Source organism: Suncus etruscus, chromosome 10 (genome assembly GCF_024139225.1).
Source record: "Suncus etruscus isolate mSunEtr1 chromosome 10, mSunEtr1.pri.cur, whole genome shotgun sequence".
Classification (NCBI taxonomy): domain Eukaryota; kingdom Metazoa; phylum Chordata; class Mammalia; order Eulipotyphla; family Soricidae; genus Suncus; species Suncus etruscus.
The window spans coordinates 34,462,316-34,477,274 of NC_064857.1; the positions used below are offsets into that span (position 1 = coordinate 34,462,316).

At 51.0% G+C, this 14,959-nt stretch overlaps 2 protein-coding genes across 2 annotated transcripts in view; both read left to right on the forward strand.

Annotated features, from left to right (window-relative positions):
• The first annotated feature begins 2,754 nt into the window (after window positions 1–2,754).
• On the forward strand, window positions 2,755–5,200 carry ANKRD34A (ankyrin repeat domain 34A). Its single transcript, XM_049782104.1, has 2 exons — window positions 2,755–2,868; window positions 3,456–5,200. The coding sequence occupies exon 2, from the start codon at window positions 3,589–3,591 to the stop codon at window positions 5,101–5,103; it is 1,515 nt and encodes a 504-aa protein (XP_049638061.1). The 5' UTR covers window positions 2,755–2,868; window positions 3,456–3,588; the 3' UTR covers window positions 5,104–5,200.
• Window positions 5,201–9,141: 3,941 nt separating this feature from the next.
• The window catches only part of LIX1L (limb and CNS expressed 1 like), a 33,941-nt gene continuing 28,123 nt past the window's right edge, over window positions 9,142–14,959 (forward strand). The window contains exon 1 of the mRNA XM_049782110.1: window positions 9,142–9,433. Coding sequence (XP_049638067.1) covers window positions 9,142–9,433 — 292 coding nt within the window. The remainder of the gene's footprint in view (window positions 9,434–14,959) is intronic.

Here is a 14,959-nt window from a genome sequence, read left to right on the forward strand (position 1 = left end):
CATAAGAGAAACCAATCTCCAGATCTCCTTGAAGATCTTTTGGGGAGCCTCTGGCTTTATGGGGACCTCTTTTTCATCAGCCCAACTTTTCTCATTCATTGCTCCACTGGATGTTTCCCTCCAGAACCATCAACAAATGCTCTCTCTCTCTCTCTCTCTCTCTCTCTCTCTCTCTCTCTCTCTCTCTCTCTCTCTCTCTCTCTCTCTCTCTCTCTCTCTCTCTCTCTCTCTCTCTCTCTCAAATTGTACCTCTTTCATATATTGCCATCAGGTGCATATGAGGATGAGAAGAGAATATTGAGAAAAAAGGTCAGGGACCAAGGGCCAGAGCCCATGGGCAGCGGGCAGGTGTCCAGCGTTCACTGCATTTCCACCGCATTCCAGCACCTTCTAGCACGAACAGAAGTGATGATGAGCTGAGATTGAAGATACAATCTAGGCATTTTAGTCCAGAACATCCCAGATACTGGTCTTGCAGGGTTGGGGGGTTACCAGGAGTCTTTGGAATAGGGAAGAAATGAGCTTTAAGGCTTTGGAGAAACTTAGTCCAAGTCTCCGTTTTCTCACTCATAACAAGACAATAAAGTCTGGGGCAGGGCGGTGGCGCTAGAGGTAAGGTGCCTGCCTTGCCTGCGCTAGCCTAGGACGGACCTCGGTTCGATCCCCCGGCGTCCCATATGGTCCCCCAAGCCAGGAGCGACTTCTGAGCGCATAGCCAGGAGTAACCCCTGAGCGTCACCGGGTGTGACCCAAAAACCAAAAAAAAAAAAAAAAAAAGACAATAAAGTCTGCCTTGCAGCATTGTGAGAAACTGAATAACATATATGTAAAAGATTTGACTTAAGTTGGTGTCCAATAATGGGAAGCTAGAAGAAAACGGACTGCTTCTCAATCAATATTGCTGTCTATTCTTCTGGAATATTATCATCAATATGATTTTTAGGCCACACCCAACTATGCTCAGGGTTCACTCCTGGCAAAATACAGGAGACCCTACGTAGTGCTGAGGATCAAACTGGGTCAGCTGCCTGCAAGGCAAGCATCTTACCCCCATCCCCGTACTATCTCTTCAGTCCCTGAAAATTATTTTGTTTGTATCTTGGGTCGTTTTGGTAGCCCTCAACTCAACATGATCTCAAAATTTCAGATAATCGTGAGGATTTTCCCCCTCATACTTCATTCCCCCCTGATGCCTTCCAGCTGGACACAAACTGATTCCCAAAATATGCAGATGAAAGCTATGGTAACCATGGAGACAGGGCAGATGGCGAGGCAGCAACACAGAGAGACCAACTGCGATAGAGGGGAAAAGATGCAGGGAGAGATTTGGACTTCCACCTTTAAGCAAGGTGATGGAAGAAGGAAAAAGGAGAGAATGTGCCCGAAGGTTCATTTTTCTCTCTGTCCTTTTTCTCTCTTTCCCTCAAGAATGTGGAGGCGGGGCCGGAGAGATAGCATGGAGGTAAGGTGTTTGCCTTTCATGCAGGAGGTCATCGGTTCAAATCCCGGCACCCCATATGGTCCCCCGTGCCTGCCAGGAGCAATTTCTGAGCATGGAGCCAGGAGTAACCCCTGAGCACTGCCGGGTGTGACCCAAAAAACCACAAAAAAAAAAAAAAAAAAAGAATGTGGAGGAGGAGGAGGCATCTAGAAATGCCACCTTGTTGAATGCAAAAATGACCAAGACACCCACAGCCACCTCCTTCACATTTCAGAAAGGTATTAGAGGTCCATGGGGTGACTGGGTACTGTTCAAGAGGTGGCCTGAGACCATAATAGGTCTCCCAGACACTCAAGCTCCAGAATTTTGTCCTTCTTCACAGGCTGACCTTTGGACCTCATCACCTTCCTTGTCTCCTCCCAAAAGAGTGCCTGTGTGCAGTTTGACTCTGTGTGTGTGTGTGTGTGTGTGTGTGTGTGTGTGTGTGTGTGTGTGTGTGTGTGTGTGTAGAGTGGCTGATTGTGCTATTTGCAATCTTGTGTGACTGCAAATAGCAGTGGCAGAACATGGCATGTGTGTTGGTTTGTGGTATAGATGGCAGTGTGCCGGTGTGTCGCATAGGTGACTGTGTGGCTGAATGTGGCATGTGTTGGTATGTGGCATATGTGGCAATTCTGTCAGTATGTGGCATGTGTGTGACAGTGGTATGTGTGGCAGTGTGGCATAGGGGTGCTGTTTGTGGGAGAGTGTGGCGTGTCAGGAACGTGTGCCGAGCATGAGCGTGGCAGAGCACAGCATGCGTGGCCTTGTGTATTCTGTATGGCCGTGTGCAGTTCGTGCCAAAGTATCACACGTGTGGTGTGTGCAGTGCGTGAGACAAGTGTGTCGTGTGTGGCAGGCCAGCTCTGGGGCACAGGCGAGCACCCCCATTCGCCCACCCTTGCGCGAGAAAGCAAACCTGCTGAGGCTCAAGGGGAGACCTGGGATGGTCCCAATCTGGGTCACGACATCTCCCCTGGATCACTTGGGTCTGTTGGAATGAGCGGAATCTCAGTGCAAGAGAAATGAGAACTGGAGCCCTAAGCTGCTAGGGCTGGTGTGTGCGCGCCTGGGTGGGTGCCGCTTTGCTGCCTGCCGCCCCCACCCGCCGAGACTGGGCTATAAATAGCAGGACAGAGCTCCGCCCCCCCAACCACCATCACCCCCCCAGTTTCTCTCCTCGCGAGCCGGCGCTGTGCCCGGGGCGCACCGGGAGGAGGGACCAGGACCCGATGCCTGGGTGCAGAGACTGACACCAGGGGGGAATCCGGGTGCCCACCCCCCCACCCCGCCATGTGGGCCCCCAGAAACCCGGATCCGCCACCCCGGCAGATGTGCCTTCCTGACCCTGGCCCTGGCCCGGCAGCGAAGCTTCTGCGGACATTCAGGTACCTATTGGGGCGCACAGCCAGGGGAGGGGCAGGAGGAGCCAGTGATGCGGGAACCACAGAGCGAGACCAAAGAAACCCCCAATTCTACCCTCCCCTACCTACCCGTTTTAGGTCCCCAACGCAAGCTGCTTCCCTCACCCCCATTCCATTTCTGGGGCGGTGGCGACCTCCGAGAGGTTAGGCACATGGAATGCGTGTGAATGGAAGAAGGTGCATGTGTGTTGCGGGTGGGTGGGTGGGTGGCATCCGAGCAAAAGGGGGATTCCAAGTGCGGGGAAGGAAAAGGGGGGTGCTGGAAAGGTCTGAAAAGCCGTGGGGGGGTGGTGAGGGTGGGGTGCGGGTATTCCTGCGCGTGCACGGCCTGTCTTTTTTTTTGCACGCGCGCGCGCACTCTTGATGCGGGTGCACCTTCCATCTCCCCAGGCATGCGCTGGGAGCGAAGAGGGGCAGCCGGAAGGCATGAGTTAGAAAAAGGGGGGTGTGCGCGGTCTTAGAGAGACCCCCCCCCCAGCTTCATGCCAGGGGGGCTGCGCTTTTCTGCTTGCAGATGTCCTAAATTGAAGATCTCTCTCGTCTTTCCACAGGGACCGATTCCGCCGCCGCTGAGCCCCCAGGCCTCTGCCAGTCTCCATCCTCAGGCCCCTCTCTGGTCTCTGGGCATCAGGTGCCACCCGTGCCCATCCAGCTGGCTCCCTCGCCCTCGCCCCTGCTGCAGCGATGCTGCACACCGAGGGCCACGCGCTTCTCCGAGCCGTGGGCCAGGGGAAGCTGCGCCTGGCCCGCTTGCTCCTGGAAGGGGGCGCCTACGTGAACGAGGGCGATGCCCAGGGGGAAACGGCGCTGATGGCAGCCTGCCGCGCCCGCTACGACGACCCCCAGAACAAGGCGCGCATGGTGCGTTACCTCCTGGAGCAAGGCGCGGACCCCAACATCGCCGATCGCCTGGGGCGCACGGCGCTCATGCACGCCTGTGCGGGCGGCGGGGGCGCCGCCGTGGCCTCCTTGCTCCTGGCCCACGGAGCCGACCCCTCGGTCCGCGATCACGCGGGGGCCTCGGCGCTGGTGCACGCCCTGGATCGCGGGGACCGGGAGACCCTCGCCACGCTGCTAGACGCCTGCAAGGCCAAAGGCACCGAGGTCATCATCATCACCACGGACACGTCGCCTTCGGGCACCAAGAAAACCCGGCAATATCTCAACTCGCCGCCGTCCCCGGGCGTGGAGGAGCCCGCTCCAGTGGTGCCACCTCCCAGCCCGGGCGTGTGCGCGTCGCCCTCGGAGATCCAGCTGCAGACAGCGGTGGGCAGCGGTGGTGGTGGTAGTGGAGGAGGAGGAGGCGGCCGGGCTGTGCTGTCCCCGCGCGCGCAGGAGGAGGAGGAAAAGCGGGATGTGTTCGAGTTCCCTTTACCCAAGCCCCCCGAGGATGCTTCCCCGGCGGAGCCCCTCGCCAAGCCACCCCGACACCCGCCCAAACCGCTCAAGAGGCTCAATTCCGAGCCTTGGGGCCTGGTGGCACCGCCGCAGCCCGTCCCGCCCGCCGAGGCGCGCCCGGGAACCGAACGCTTGACGGCCGACTTCCAGGGCTTGAGCCTGTCCGGCCGGCCTCGCCTCTCGCGCCGGCATAGCACCGAATGCGCCGAGGAGCCGCCGCCCTGGGCCGAGCGCGTGGCGGGTGCGGGCGCGGGGCTGCTATCCCGGAGGAACACCGCACCCGAAGCGCAGGAACCGGGACTCCCGGCGGGGTTGCGGCAGAAACTGAGCCGTATGGAACCCGTGGAACTCGAAGGCCCGGGGGGGCTGTGCCCCGATTCCCCCGAATGCAGCCGGCCGGCCCTGGAGCGCAGACGCTACAGCGCATCCCCGCTCACGCTGTCCTTCACCGGCCAGTCCCAGGAGAGCCTCCCCGGGGCCGTGTCGCCTCTGAGCGGGCGCAGGAGGAGTCCCGGGTTGCTGGAGCGACGGGGTTCGGGCACGCTGCTCCTGGACCACATCTCGCAGACGCGGCCGGGTTTCCTGCCTCCCCTCAACGTCAACCCTCACCCCCCGATCCCCGACATTCGCCCCCAAGCCGGAGGCCGGGCGCCGTCCCTGCCCGCTCCTCCCCAAGCCGGGGCGCCGGCTTCGCCCAGGACCAAACGCAAGCTGGTACGGCGCCATTCCATGCAGACGGAGCAGATCCGCTTGCTCGGGGGTTTCCAGAGTCTGGGTGGGCCCGGCGAACCGGGGCGCTGATGGATTCGGAAGAGGGGAGGGCGCCGGCGGGAGAAGCAGCTCACACTTTTATTTTGCACGCTAGCACGTGTCCTTTTGGACACGAGGCGCGCGCACACACAGGTAGGCATGTATTCACAAGCACCGTGCGCTTCTTGGCAGGACAGGGTAAGTACTCTACTTTCCTAGGCCCCCCAGACACATGCTTTCCTAGGCCCCGGTCGCCTCAGTCTCGGGAATGACTGGGTGGGTGGGGGGACCCTGAAGGCAAGGCACACACACAGGGCCTCTCGTGCTAGGACCCCCTCACTGGGTCCCAAACTCCACTTGCATCTGTTCACAAGCAGTGAAACCTCCTGCTCAAGGGAGTTAACCCGGTCTCTTTGCCTTCCTGCAGAAGCAATCCCTTGCCGTCCATGTACCCCCCTGTAAACTTACAGGCCGCTCATGATTTGCACTCTCTATCCTCTTCGTGATGGTCCTACCCCATTCTGCAGGTCTTGCTTCTGCCAGGCCAGCCTGACTCTCCCAAGTCACACCCTGCTTCCAAGCTGGAACCACTTTTCAGGATAATCTTCTTCACTCTTGGGGGAGAGGGGAGACTCCTGCAGCAATCCCCAACCTCGGTTCTGCAGTTGTCCCCCCACCTCCTGCTCTCAGCTTTACTTCTCAACGTCCCGCTTTTTTATCCACCCTCACCCCCCAGTTTCCCCAACCAATACAACAGGTTGAGTCCTTTTCTCGGTGGCTGGGGCCATGGGCTGCAAAGCTGCTCTTCTGTCTGTCTGAGCTTATGAATATCCCCCACATGGGGGAAGTGGGGATCAACCCTACATCACTACTCTCCACTTAACAAATAAATGTGTTCAGAAGTTTCTGGCTTTTCAGTCCTGCCTGGGGGGTGTGGAGGTGGGGCCTAAGGAATGGGGAGGGAGAATGAGATTCACTATAGCTTTGATGGGAGGATAAAGCCACCATCTTTCAGGGAGACCATCTGACTAACTGGTTATAAGAGAAAAGGCAAAAAAAAAAAAAAAAAAAGCCACTGTCCTGTTGATTTTAAAACAGGTTTTTGTTTTCTTCCTTAAGTTCATCCTCACGTTCTTGGATCTAAATTCCTATAGAGAAACTTTCTCCTCACCATCAACAGATCCAGTGAAATGAATTGTTCCTCTTTCAAATTTTCTATTTCTAGACTACTCACTGTTTTCCCTTGGGGTCTAGTTTAGACCTCATGAGGTCCATTTCATCCATGTTTTTCTATATCTGCTTTCTGTTTTCTCTAGACTTTTGAGACACTGTAGGAGAGGCAGATAGAGACAGAGACAAAGAGGAAACAGAAAGAGAGAGGAAACAGAGAAGTAGAGAGAGATAGTAGAATAACTTTACCTCTGTAAAACTATGAGGGTTAGCTGACAAAGGGTGTATCTGATGGAAGATAAAGAGAACAACCTTTCATTACCTTCTATTCGGTTCTATTTTTTTTTTAAAAAAAAAAGTCTGTCTACTCTTTCTTACTCCCCATCTCAAATTAGAATAGGTAAAAATCAGAAAAATATCCAATACTGTGATATGATGAAAAGACCAAAATATTGGGGATTAGAATACTCCCCCTATTTAACTTTGGTCAATAAATTTATTCTCGCTGGGCTTCCTTACTGTAAAACAATGAAACTGAGGCTAGAAATGTGGCATAATTGATAGAGGACATGCCATACCTTGCATCTTCCAAGTCTTGAGTCCTACATGCAGCCCTGGCACTATATGGTTCTGAGCACAGAGTGTTATGGAGTTGCCTGATGTGACCCCATATAAAGCACATTTTAGGAGGGGATTATGAGGGTGCTCAGAGCCAGGGCATTTCCAGCCATAATCTGGCAGTAGGGGCCTGGCCATTTGGTGCTCAGACAGGCAGTGCTAGGGGGGCTATTCCAGAGGTTTTAGGGGACTTGAGTGCTACATCCATTGTACTGGGGGATATGTGGTACTAAGACCTGAACAGTAGGCCTCATACATTTAAGACATACATTCCAGTCCTTTAAATAATCTCCTTGTCCCCAAGAGCAAACATTTTTTAAAAAATAAAATCTAGCTAGTGATCATGATTATCAAGACAGTGCACTAATGTGCATCAAATAGAGTCTGACTTAAGTACCATATTTTTAGCTCTATAAGATGCACCTGACCATAAGATGCACATAGTTTTTAGATGAGGAAAACAAGAGATGTCAGGAGACCGCAGCTGGGAACAACCAGCCTGTGAGGCCTAAGTATATTTACAATATAACCACAGCCAGTTAAACACATTTACGTAACTCTTTTCTTTTTACATCAGAAAATAGATAGCATGGAGGTAAAGCGTTTGCCTTGCATGTAGAAGGTTGAAGGTTCGAATCTCGGCACACCATATGGTCCCCTGAGCCTGCCAGAAGCGATTCCTGAGTGTAGAGCCAGGAGTAACTCCTGAACGCTGCCATGTGTGACCCCCCCAAAAAAAAATCATTCCTGGCAGGCTTGGGGGATCATATGGGACACTGGGGATCGAACCCAGGTCTGTCCTAGATCAGCTGCATGCAAGGCAAAAGCCCTACCACTGTGCTATTGCTCCAGCTCCATATTGGGGCTGGAGAGATAGCATGGAGGTAAGGCATTTTCCTTTCATGCAGAAAAACGGTGGTTCAAATCTCGGCATCCCATATCGTCCCCCCGTGCCTGCCAGGGGCGATTTCTGAGCATAGAGCCAGGAGTAACCCCTGAGCACTGCCGGGTGTGACCCCCCCGAAAAAGGAAATAAAACAAACTTTTAAAAATACTTTTTCGATTAATATAAAAAAAAGTTCCCTGCACTCAGTCTTCAGTTTCAACTCCAGGTGGCATTTGCTCCATAAGATACACAGATACTTTCTTCCATATTTTGGGGAAGGGAAACGTGCGTCTTATGGTACAAAAGATACGATATGGGGCCCGGAGAGATAGCACAGCGGCGTTTGCCTTGCAAGCAGCCAATCCAGGACCAAAGGTGGTTGGTTCGAATCCCGGTGTCCCATATGGTCCCTCGTGCCTTCCAGGAGCTATTTCTGAGCAGACAGCCAGGAGTAACCCCTGAGCACCGCCGGGTGTGGCCCAAAAACAAACAAAACAAACAAACAAAAAAAGATACGATATGGGATCATTTTAATAATTTTAATCTATAAATCCTTTTAATATGCAAATCATTTTAATAGATAAAATCTTTATTTAAGCACCATGATTACAAGCATGATTGTAGTAGTTGACTAAAATATCTTTCCTTGCTCGAGCTCAGCCTCCAATTCCTTGCCTCAGGCTTCAGCTTCAGCTCCAGGCAGCATTCGCTCTATAAGACATACAGACATTTCCTCCCATATTTGGGGGAGCAAAAAGTGCGTCTTATGGTACGAGAGATACGGTATGGGATCATTTTAATCTATAAATCCTTTTAATATGTAAATCCTTTTACTATATAAAATCTTTATTTAAGCACCATGATTACAAGCATGATTGTAGTTGACTGAAATATCTTTCCTTGCTTTAATATTTAATATTTAGCTCAGCCTCCAACTGCTTGAACAAGTAGCATGCATCCTTTACTCTGAGCCAGTTTCCACTTCCGAAGTAGTAGGTCAAATGATTTTTTTTTTAACAAATTCTTTGACCTTTCTCCTCAACCTGGCCCTCCCTCAAGTCTCCCATCCCATCCACATCCTAGGAGTTTATTTATCCAGAATTCTAGTGCCAGCAGCCCCTGGACTTCCCACATAGACCAGGCCCTAGTTAATAACACTCCTTTCTAAAGGGTGTCACTTTCCCTCCCTGCGATTGGTGGACCGGGATCCCGCCCTCCTGAAGTATTCACCAATCGCCGGGCAGAAATCTGCCAGGTCCCGCCTCCTCCTCCCGCACGATTGGCAGGTGGCCGGCTCGGCCCCGCCCCCAGAGGATTGATGGACGGCGCGCCGGGGCCCCGCCTCCATCCCCGGGCGCACTCCGGCTGGGTGGCTGGGACCGTTAGCTCGCCAGGCTGGCAGGCTGCGTGCGGGGATGGAGACGATGCGGGCGCAGCGATTGCAGCCCGGGGTGGGCACGGGCGGGAGAGGCACCCTGAGAGCCTTGCGGCCCGGGGTGACCGGGTCCGCATCTGCCACCGCCACACCCCCGGCGGGCCACCCGCCGGCCCCGCCGCCTCCCGCACCGCCCCCGCCGCCCCTTCTCCTGTCGGGGGCCTCCGGGCTGCAGCTGCCCCCGGGCGCGGCGGGGAGCCCCGCGGTGCTGCGGGAGGCCGTGGAGGCCGTGGTGAGGAGCTTCGCCAAGCACACGCAGGGCTACGGCCGAGGTAAGTGTGCGGGTGAGGCCTCCAGCGGGACCCCAAGTCCTGGCTCCCAGCCTCCTCCCATGGCATCACCCCCCTGGCCCTCCCATGCATTTCCTTTCCGGGAGTTTTCCATGTAGGCTAGACACGCGCGTGCATGTGTGTGTGTCACACGCTCTTGCACACTTACACACAGCCTCTGAAATGCATTTTCTTGCTCACACGCCTGGGCGCACACAGGCACTCCTTAGGGTGCCTCTTTCTTTACAGTCACTCCTCTTTATTCAATTACTACGTCTTCTCCAGGGAATCTCTTTCTACACACGCAGCCGTCTTTTCTACCCAACCCTTTCTTTTGCCCCTTGAAAATGAATTTTTCTCTTAGGCCTCCGTGCTGCTCTGCATTCGAGGATAATCCCCATTGTGTGTGTAGGCTCTTCTCCTTTCTCTCAGCTCCATGTCTCACAACAACCCTGCTCAATTTTCCCTCGGTGATCTCGGCACCCATCTCCTTGACTTTTCGATTCTTTTGTTAAATAACATCACTCCAAAATTTCCAAAAAAAAAAAACTTCAGCTTTTCTGTGTAGTTCAATAGTGTCTTTATGAGTCACTTCACAATAGTTGTGCCTTTCAATATGGAGGCTCAGGTAGAGATCATGTCTTGCATGGGTGAGGACTGACCCATTCCATCCCCAGCACTAAAGTCCCCTGAATATTGCAGAGTAGAGCCTCGGTGGTCTCAGGCCTGAACTCTTCAATCCACACTACCAGGGAGTATTGCCTGGCATTCCCCTCTGTCCACTGATGTGGCACCTGAAAAAACAAATAAAGGCAAGGGTCAGAGAGAGAGAATACTGCAGGGAAGGAAGACTCTTGCCTGGTGACCCAGCAGCAGCTGACCCAGGTTTGATCACTGGCACACCATTGGTCCCATGAGCCCTGGCAGGAGTGATTCCTGATCACAAATAGCTGTGGACACATACCACTTGAGCTCACCCTTGCTCCCTCTGAATTACAACCTCCCTCTGGCATCCTTTCAGTATGGAATCTTACAACTCAAGCCTCTGTGTGTCTGGCTGTTTTCCTGGCCCCAGCCCAGAAACAGGATAAATCCCAGACCTTGGCTCCCTTCAGTTGTGGAAATGAGCCAAGCAGAAACCCTATTTCCATAGAAATCTTCGTCTTAATAATGCCTAATTTCTAGGATTTCTGAAAGAGGGCTTGTAAGGACTTTCTTTGTTGTTTTTGTTTCACCAGTGCAGACATTGCTGAATTTTAGATTTATAGCATAACAAAGAACATAGCTTTTGAGAAGTAGAATACAGATGTTAGGTTCAGAATTTTCTTTCTTCTTTGGTTTTGGGGCCACACCCAGGGTTGTTCAAGGCTCATTACTGGCTCTATTCTCGGGGATCACTCTTGGTGGGGCTGGGAGTGGGGAGCCTATGCAGTGTTAGGAATTAAAAGCAGTTCAGCCACAAGCAAGTCAAGAGCCTTGCAATTGTGTTATCTTTCCTGTTAGGTTCTATTTAGTTTGGAAGATTCTTTAACTTTTAAAAGTTGTTGCTGTTTAGTTTTGGATTTGGGGCAGCACCCAGTAGTGCTTAGAGCTTACTTCTGGCTGTGCATTCAAGGATCATGCCTGGTGTCTCTCTGGGTACCATATGAGATGACAGGGATAGAACATTGGTTCTGTTCAAGGCAAAGCCCAATAACCTGCTATACTATTGCTCCAGCCTTAATTTTTGGGGGGGCTATTGAAAGAAATTTAGGGAGATGTAACAGAGTGAGAGAAGGACAGAGAGAATGGGAGGAGGAGAGAGAAAAAGAGAGAGGTTCAAGAGATTACAAAGGCCAGCACAAGTCGGTAGTGTACTTGTTTTACATGCAACTATCCCAGATTCAATCTCCAGAACCCCACATGGTCCCCTGAGCCCACCAGGAAGATTCCTGAGTGTAGAGCTAGGAGTAACCTTAAATATTGCTGGGTTTAGCCCCCAAACCAACAAAAGAGAAAAAAAAAAAAAAAAAAAAGCAAATCTACTTTCTATTTCAACAATACAAAGAAAAGTTGGTGACAGAGTGATAGGACAGTCAGTAGGGCACTTGTGGCACCCCATATGGTCCCCTAGCCTGCCAGGAGTAATTCCTGAGTGCAGAGCCAGGGGTAAACCCTGAGTTTTGCTGGGTATGTCTCAAAAAACAACAACCAAAATAATGCAAAGAAAAGTTAGGGATTTCTCTGTAGCCAGTCATTAGGCAGCAAAGACTTCCCCCTCTCCTAAATATAGTGTTAAATAGATCAGAATACAGAGGTTAAGACACTTATCCTGCATGGGGTGTAGCATTAGGGCATTTGCCTTGCATGCGGCTGACCCAGGACAGACCTCAGTTTGATCCCTGGTGTCCCATATGGTCCCCAGAGAGGATTTCTGAGCACATAGCCAGGAGTAATCTCTGAGCGTCACCCCCATTCCCAAAGACACTTATCCTGAATACAGCCAATCCTGGTCCAATCTCCTGCACTACAGGATTTCCTCAATATAGCAAGTGTACCTCCCCAAGAACCACAAGATGTGGACCCTCCAGTATATAGAGAAAGTGAAAAGAGTAAAGACTTTGGAGTTAGAAAAGTCTAGATGAGGGCCAGAGAGATAGCACAGAGGCAGGGTGGTTGCCTTGCATGCAGCCAATCCAGGAAGGACAGTGGTTTAAAGCCCAGCATCCCATATGGTCCCCCGAGCCTGCCAGGAGTGCTTTCTGAGTACAGAGCCAGGAGTAACCCCTAAGTGCCGCTGGGTGTGACCCAAAAACAAAAAACAAAACAAAAAAAATGGGGGAGAAAAGTAAAAGTCTGGATTAAATCTCTCCCCTTGCAAACAACAACAACAACAACAACAACAACAAGAACAACAACAAAAAACCACTTCCTCTTGTTAACAGTGTCTTTGGGAAAGTGACTTAACCCCATTTCTTCTAGGATGATGATGTAAGAATAAATGAGAATAAATGACATGTGAATTAAATGAGAGGGCATTCTTGACATATAATGGACATTAAAAATTATGAGTGTTGGGGGCCAGAGCAATAGCATAGTGGTAGGGCATTTGCCTTGCATGTGGCCGACTCCAACCTAGGTTTGATTCTCAACATCCCATCCGGTCCCCTGAGCCTGCCAGGGTCAATTTCTGAGCTCAGAGCCAGGAGTAACTCCTGAGTGTCACTGGGTGTGGCCCCAAAACAAACAAAAAAAAATTAAGAGTGTTTTAAATTTATTTGTCATATTGATTTTTTTAATTGAAGGTATTGTCTTGGACCAGTCATTGATGCAATGCTTATGGGAATGGCACTCTACCGTGCTGGAAACTGAACCAGAGTTGGCTGCATGCAAGACAAGCATCTTAACCCCTGTACCTGTAACCTCTGGCCAAACTTGCTTTTTATTTTTAAGTCTCAATGGTACTAGGGCAGGGGTCTTCAAACTTTTTAAAGTGGGGGCCGGATTACGGTCCCTTAGAGAGCTGGAGGGCCGGACTATATGAGCTACTAATTCCTACTCACACTGCACATATCTTATATAAATAAAATGAAAACCATTTATAAATAAACAGATCACGCACCAGTATTTCAATGGGAACTGTGGGCTTGCTTTTGGCTAATGAGATGGTCAATGTCCGGTTCCATATTTGTCACTGCCAGCCGTAACAAGTGATGCAAGTGGGCATCAGTTAATCTTGATCTGGTTGGAGATTTCAGATGTTTCATTCTTGAAAAAGTCTGTTCACAGGCATAAGTGCTACCAAAGATGGTTACCATTTTGAGTGCATGGTTCCTGATATTTGGATATACACTGAGTGTATATGCTGGCAGGTATCTTGGCAACCAAACAGCGTCTCTGCTGGCGGGCCGGATCAGACTCCTCTGCGGGCTGCGTGTGGCCCGCGGGCCGTAGTTTGAAGACCCCTGTACTAGGGGATCCAACTCAGGGTCTGCACACCAGCCTTTTGAGCCATCTTCCTAGCCCTATTCCCTAGTCCTCTTATTTCATGTTTCTTTTGTTCTCTCTCTCTCTCTCTCTCTCTCTCTCTCTCTCTCTCTCTCTCTCTCTCTCTCTCTCTCCCTCTCCTTTCTCCCTCTTCCCCTCTCTCCCCCTCTTTAACTCTCTCTCCCCAACCCCCTGCAAAGTCAGTGGCTCTCCACTAAGCTACAGTTCCAGCCCCTACAGTTCCAGCCCAGACTCTCATTCTGAAATCCTGATAAAGTTTGTACCCAATATGGAAATTGTCTCACATTCTTTTCACTGTATGTGCCCAGAAATGCGTATATTAACGATTTCTCTTTGTTCTTCCTTATTTTGAACTCTTGCCCTGGAACAAGCACTCTGGTAGGGGTGGGGAATGCATACAGTTGACTAGGGAATTCCTTGTGAGAGAAAAGAGTTGTATTTCTCCTTTGATTCCTCAATTTAATAGGGCTCTGTGATGGAACTACCTTTAGCCTTGGCCCTCTCTAGCTCAGCTTTAAATTGAGACTGAAGGGAAGGTCTTTGCTTCTGGCCATTTGGACTATATAAATTGAACTTCTCACAAATCTTATGTCAAACTGTTTGTTCATTGGAGCTGGAGCTGGAGGGCAGTGAGTAAGGCACTTAACTTGCATCTGACCAACCTGGGTTCAGTCCTGGAATTTGTAAAGCCCTGTTTACCACCTAGGAATACTATATGGTATTGCTTCAAAAAAGAAACAAAAAGCTCTGCTCATTTTCTTGCTTTCTTTTCTTTTGGGGCCATGATACTCAGGGATTACTACTGATTCTTCACTTGGATCAGCCCATAGAGCTTGGGGACTATATGGGATGCCTTGATCTAACCTGGATTGGTCATGTGCAAGGCAAGTGTGCCCTACCCACTATATTATCTCTCCTGTTTTTTGTTTTGTTTTTTGTTTTTCCCACACCTAGCAGTGCTCAGGAATTACTCTGGCTTTGTGCTCAGAAATCGCTCCTGGCTGGCTTGGGGGAACATATGGAATGCTGGGGATCGAACCAGGTCAGCCATGTGCAAGGCAAATGCCCGCCGGCTGTGCTATCGCTCCAGCTCCTCAGACTCCTACTTTTTTTTTCTTTTCTGGAAATCTTTCTTAGCTGAATATACTGTGAAACACCTATTCATTCCCTTAGAGAGAATACCAGTGAAGAGGATCCTGCTAATATGCAGTCAGTCAGGCTCCAAGCCTTGCACTGCATCTCCCCTCCAACCTGCTACCTCCCACTCAGCATTCTTGAGTCTCATTTACAGTCTGGGTGTTCAGCCAGGGTTCTGGGGTAGTTTGGCAGATCATTCAGCTTCAGGCAAGCATAGTCTGCTGATTTGGCTCCAGAGTTCTTCATCACATGGAATCATTTATGCTGCTTCGGTTAATAGTCAAAGTTGCCACTGGCACATACCTATATACCCTTGTGACTGATGGCATGGTATTGGGTGCTAGCTCTTCTCCCTTGAAAATAACTTACTCTGATTTTTGCCCAGACCATTCTTGTATCCAGCAT